Source organism: Nestor notabilis, unplaced genomic scaffold (assembly GCF_000696875.1).
Source record: "Nestor notabilis isolate BGI_N333 unplaced genomic scaffold, ASM69687v1 scaffold21872, whole genome shotgun sequence".
NCBI lineage: Eukaryota > Metazoa > Chordata > Aves > Psittaciformes > Psittacidae > Nestor > Nestor notabilis.
Window position 1 is genome coordinate 1 of NW_009918156.1, and position 5,001 is coordinate 5,001.

The window sequence follows — 5,001 nt, forward strand, 5'->3', positions numbered from 1 at the left end:
GGGATACAGGGATAGGGCTCAGCATCCTCTGCCCCAGCACCCCGGGAGGAGCCGTACCGCACTATCCCCGGGACCCCGAGGTGGGGGGCGTCACCCTGCCCGGAGCACCCCTATCCTAATTGCGGGTGAGGGAGCCCCCACGGAGGGCAGGGCCGGTCTGAATTATTGATCGTGGCAGGATGCTGGTGGAGGTGACCTGCTCTCAGCAGGCGCTGAAAGATTTATTCCAGGGAGAGAGGAAAAGCGAGAGGAAGGGAGGGAGGAGGCAGCTGGCATCCTGCCTCTCCCTTGGAAAGGTGCGGTGAAGCATCCATTGCTTCAAGGGAGGCAGTGACAAGCCCCCTCCATTCCTCCATTCTATCCCTCCACTGCTGGGTGCTTCTCCAAGGGAAGGAGATGGGAGATGGAGGGTCCCCACCGGCTCAGAGGATCTACAGTGGCAATCAGGGCGTGAAACCCAGCAGCATCCTTTGGGGTGGCATCGGGCACCCTCCCTGCCATGTGCTCTCTGGGAGCAGGATCATTTCCACTGATTCCCAGTGCACCTCACTGGGAGCACGATTGTTCCCGCAGCCTCTCCATGCTGGGGTTTGAGCGAGATTTCAGCCTGGGGGTGACAGCAGCAGGAGGCCCCCAACCACACCCCACTCCCCTTGACTGGCCATGTGGGTCGGGGGCACTGAGGAAGCAGAGACGGGTGGGAACCCAGCACGGAGGGTGTTTCCTCTCCAAATGCCTTGAACAGCATCTTCATACAGCAAGGAGGAGTGGGGCTGCTGGCAGCATCCTAGTGATGGACCCCATCCTTTTCCCCATTTTGGGTCTGACGGGTGATGTCTCCATTTTAATCTCCAGCCTCACATGAATGCCATGTGAGGTCTGGGAGGGGTTTTTTTTGTAGCACAAAATGTATCCAGATCCCAGGGAAAATGAGGATTTGGTGTGGTCATACAAGGAATAGGGAGGCACAAGCAAGACAAGCGCTTTTCCAGACAGGCACATCCTCATGCTGGCACAAGAGCCATTAGAGCATCCCCACCCTGCTTCAGCACTGTGCTCAGCAAGAGCTGCTCTGGGCAAAACCCTTCAGCCAGATGAGGAGGAAACCCCTGGGTAACCCCCAAACCCAACCAGCCCTGGCTCTGGGGGTCACTGAGAAAAGGGGGGCATCTCCAGGGAAGGTGTCCCCACAGAGTGTCCCCCCATTTTGTCCCTATTTTTCCTCCCCAGCAACCCCTGGAAGCTGTGGACAGGTTATTTGTGCAATCCCAGTGTCAGATCCCAGCAGGATGAGGGGTTGGGATTTCTCAGGACCTCTCAGGTCAAGCTGTGGTTCTGGGACAGCCCTGGGATGCCCATGGGGGATGTTGCCCCTTCTCTGGGGGGCTTCAAGGATTTAAGACCCTATTTTAAAGAAGGTATTTTTTTTTCCCCTTAGAATCAAAAGCCATGAATAATTCCATAACCCAAATTCAGCCCCTACTTTGGCACAGCTGGGAAGGGCATTTCCACTGGGAAAACCCTCTGATGCCAACGGCACCCCATTGTGTCCCTCGGAAACCTTGGGAAAGGGGGATGGCCCCTGTTTATCCAGGTTTTAATGAATCTCTGGGTGTTGCTGCCCCATGCCAGGTCTTGCACTCACCCTGAGGGATGGATTGGGGGTTCTGGGGGTGCCCCCACACCTCACCCACAGCCATGGAGACCCCTGGAGATGGGGATGCAGGAGATGGTCTTTCTGCATGTGGTCTGGCAGGGGCTGAGCTGAGGACTGGGGGTCTCTAGACATGAATTGGGGGGGGGCAGTAGGGGTGGGCTTGGGTCACAGCAGAGGCTGTGCAGAGGGGTCACACTTGTCTGGGGTGCATGTATGTGCGCATGTGTGTTCATGCTGCTGCCGGCACATGTGTGTACACGTGTGGGCTGTGCAGGCTCCTTCCCCACCAGCTGTTGCCGTCATTCCAGTGTGTGCCCATCGCACCACCAGTGTGTGTTTATCCCATCAGGCCAGTGCTTGTCCATCACATCACACCATCCCAGCATATGCCCATCCCAACAGCACATACCCATCACACCGCACCATATCCGTGTGCCCATCACACCTCCCAGTGTGTCCCTCACACCACACCAGTGGGTACCCATCACACCAATGTGTGCCCACCCCGCTGTGCAGGGTGGGAGGCCATGCATGGACAGCTGTCCCACGGCAATGCCCCCAGTCCCTGGACACCCAGCACTGATCCTGGCTCTTTCCTTCCCCAGGTCCCAGGAACGCTCTTTGCTGCAGACGCCCAAGGATCTTCACGCCATGACTCTGGCTGGTACGGAACCATCATGGGGACACCTAGGCTTTCCTGGCTCCGTGTATCCAAAAATGGCACCTACCCCATGCTGGGTCACCCCTAGTTTGAGCAGGACCGCATCCAAACCACTGTGGGGATGGCTGTGCCCCACGTTAACCCCTGCCCTGGGATGCTCACAGCATCCCCGTGGTGACAGGCAAGATACCATGTGTGTGGTTAACACACCAGGACAGACAAACCCCACGTGGCCATCAATAAAACAGCCCCACCTCTGAGTGCCTCAGTTTCCCCTTTGCACACCTTGCTTCCCCAAACCAGTTCACCCTGCTTGCAATATCTGGGCAAACCGCTATCCCCATCCCAGCCCTTCCCTGGCACATGGGGCCTCCCAACTCTGACCCCAATCCCACCATCTCTTCCCAGCTTATAAAGAGAAGATGAAGGAGCTGCCTCTTGTCTCCCTCTTCTGCTCCTGTTTCCTCTCAGACCCCCTGAGCAAGCCTGCATACACATATGAAGGTAGGACCCTGCTGCCCACCTGTGCTGGAGGGGTGCATGAAGTGGGGGGCAGCAGGGGGCTGCAGGAACCCCTTGGCATGAGCAGGGTCACCTTCAAACTGAGAGGGGTGGCCCCACAGTTTGCTGGCACTGTCTGGAAGCAGAGGCTGGGTTGGGATGGGGGGGCTCGGGCAGCTCTGCTCCACCACAGCTCCACAGCACGAAGCGGCAGGCGTGGACTCGGTATTTTTAGGCAGACAGTTCTGGGTGATTCAGGCTGATTCATGTCAGCGGGTCCAGAGGCAACAGCGGCAATTGAGGGGGATGCCCAGCCTTGGGGTGCTCATCCTGGCTGGCTGGGGGGATCTGCAGCTGGAAAGGGGCTTCACGGTCTTGTTCCCATTCACTGGAGCAGGGGTGAACCCTGCCTTGCTTGCTCACCTCTTCCTCAGCAGCATGCCCAGCCCCTCATCTCGCCCAGCCTCATTGATGTGTTTCTTGGAGTACATACCCCAACCCACGACAATGGGGTGCAATAGGGTATGGGGATTTGGGTGAAGGTGGTGGCCCATTGGTGGGGCTGCATGTGAGGTGGTTTGCCCAAAGGGGTGGGATGTACCCGTGCTGGTGGTCAGCCTGTGCCCCTCTCCAGCAGACACGGTCGACCTCACCTGGTGTGTCATCTCTGACATGGAAGTCATTGAGCTCAACAAGCGCACCTCAGGGCAGTCTTTCGAGGTCATCCTGAAGCCCCCATCCTTTGATGGCATCCCTGAGTTCAACGCTTCCCTGCCCCGGCGGCGCGACCCATCGCTGGAGGAGATCCAGAAGAAGCTGGAGGCAGCAGAGGAGAGAAGGAAGGTAGGTCTGGTGGCTCATGCGTGGCAGTGCAGCATGGGGACATGCCATGGGGACATGCCATGGGGAGCGGGCGCTGGGACGTGCCATGGGGACATGCGATGGGGACATGCCATGAGGATGTGCCATGGGGATGCGCCATGGGGATGTGCAATGGGGTCATGCCATGACGATGTGCCATGGGGACGCGTCATGGGGACATGCAAGCTTGCACTCAGCAGCATACACTCACCTCTGGGGATGTTGCTGAGTTTGGAGAGGGTGGTTTTGTCCAGGAGGGGAAGGGACCCACGGTCCCCATGACCATCATGTCTCCTTTGCCTGTGCAGTACCAAGAGGCTGAGCTGCTGAAGCATCTGGCGGAGAAGCGGGAGCACGAGAGGGAGGTCATCCAGAAAGCCATTGAGGAGAACAACAACTTCATCAAAATGGCCAAGGAGAAGCTGGCGCAGAAGATGGAGTCCAACAAGGAGAACCGTGAGGCCCATTTAGCAGCCATGCTGGAGCGCTTGCAAGAGAAGGTGAGAAGCTGGTGAGGAGGGGAGGGGAGGATGTGCTGGGGCACTGGTCCAGGAGGTTGTCACAGCACAGTTGGGCACCCTGCATGGTCTTGGGCTGGCTTTATCCCCTGGGGACACCACCAAAACGGAAGCCACCTCTTCCCATCCCACCATGCAGCAATACCCAAGCACAACATCCCACCCTGGGTGGGGGGTCCTGCCCGGGGACACACCAAGCCGGATGTGTCCATAGGCTCACGAGTGGTCGGTGGGTGGAGAGCTGGGACCCATACCTTGTCCACAGACATATGAAGCTTTTGCTTTCCCCATGTCCCACCATGATGGCTGTGACCCTCCACCCCTTTCCCAGAGGCCGTGGATCTGTCAGCTCCCTGGGGGAGCTGGAGGGGTCCGTGCTGCTGTGGTAGGAGATGCTTCCACCCTGCCAGCTTGTGCAGACCTCTTCTCTCTCCCTGAAGCAGGTCTGTTCCCAACCTCAGCACGGAAGGTCCCACCCTCACCACCTCCAGCTCCCTCCAGAACATCCCTTCTGCAAGGAGCTCGCCCAGTGCCCTTCTCCAAACGCCTCAGCTAGCCTTGGGTCAGAGGCAGAGAGCACGAGATAATGAAGGACAATCCGAGCTAACCCCATCTCCTTGGGGCTCCCGGTCCATCCCGTCTGGTTGACGTCTACCTCCTAGCTAGAGGGCGAGGACAATCTGTCCCTGAGTGCCTCCACAGTCCTTAAAACACCCCAGGGGAGGAGAGGATGCTGTTGACCCACCGGTGGTGTCCCTCGGGGGATGAACCTCGCAAACACCCTCGTGCCTTCGAACCCCTCT

At 58.3% G+C, this 5,001-nt stretch overlaps 1 protein-coding gene across 1 annotated transcript; it reads left to right on the plus strand.

The window, feature by feature from the left end:
* The first annotated feature begins 2,308 nt into the window (after positions 1–2,308).
* On the plus strand, positions 2,309–4,785 carry STMN4 (stathmin-like 4). Its single transcript, XM_010009581.1, has 5 exons — positions 2,309–2,321; positions 2,727–2,822; positions 3,454–3,662; positions 3,989–4,180; positions 4,642–4,785. The coding sequence occupies exons 1-5, from the start codon at positions 2,309–2,311 to the stop codon at positions 4,783–4,785; spliced, it is 654 nt and encodes a 217-aa protein (XP_010007883.1).
* Positions 4,786–5,001: the final 216 nt, after the last annotated feature.

Excerpts from the sequence above, each read along its gene's own strand:
- STMN4 (XM_010009581.1), top strand. Across the intron at positions 2,823-3,453 it reads GCCTGCATACACATATGAAG|CAGACACGGTCGACCTCACC; the intron begins GTAGGACCCTGC and ends GCCCCTCTCCAG. Across the intron at positions 3,663-3,988 it reads CAGCAGAGGAGAGAAGGAAG|TACCAAGAGGCTGAGCTGCT; the intron begins GTAGGTCTGGTG and ends TTGCCTGTGCAG.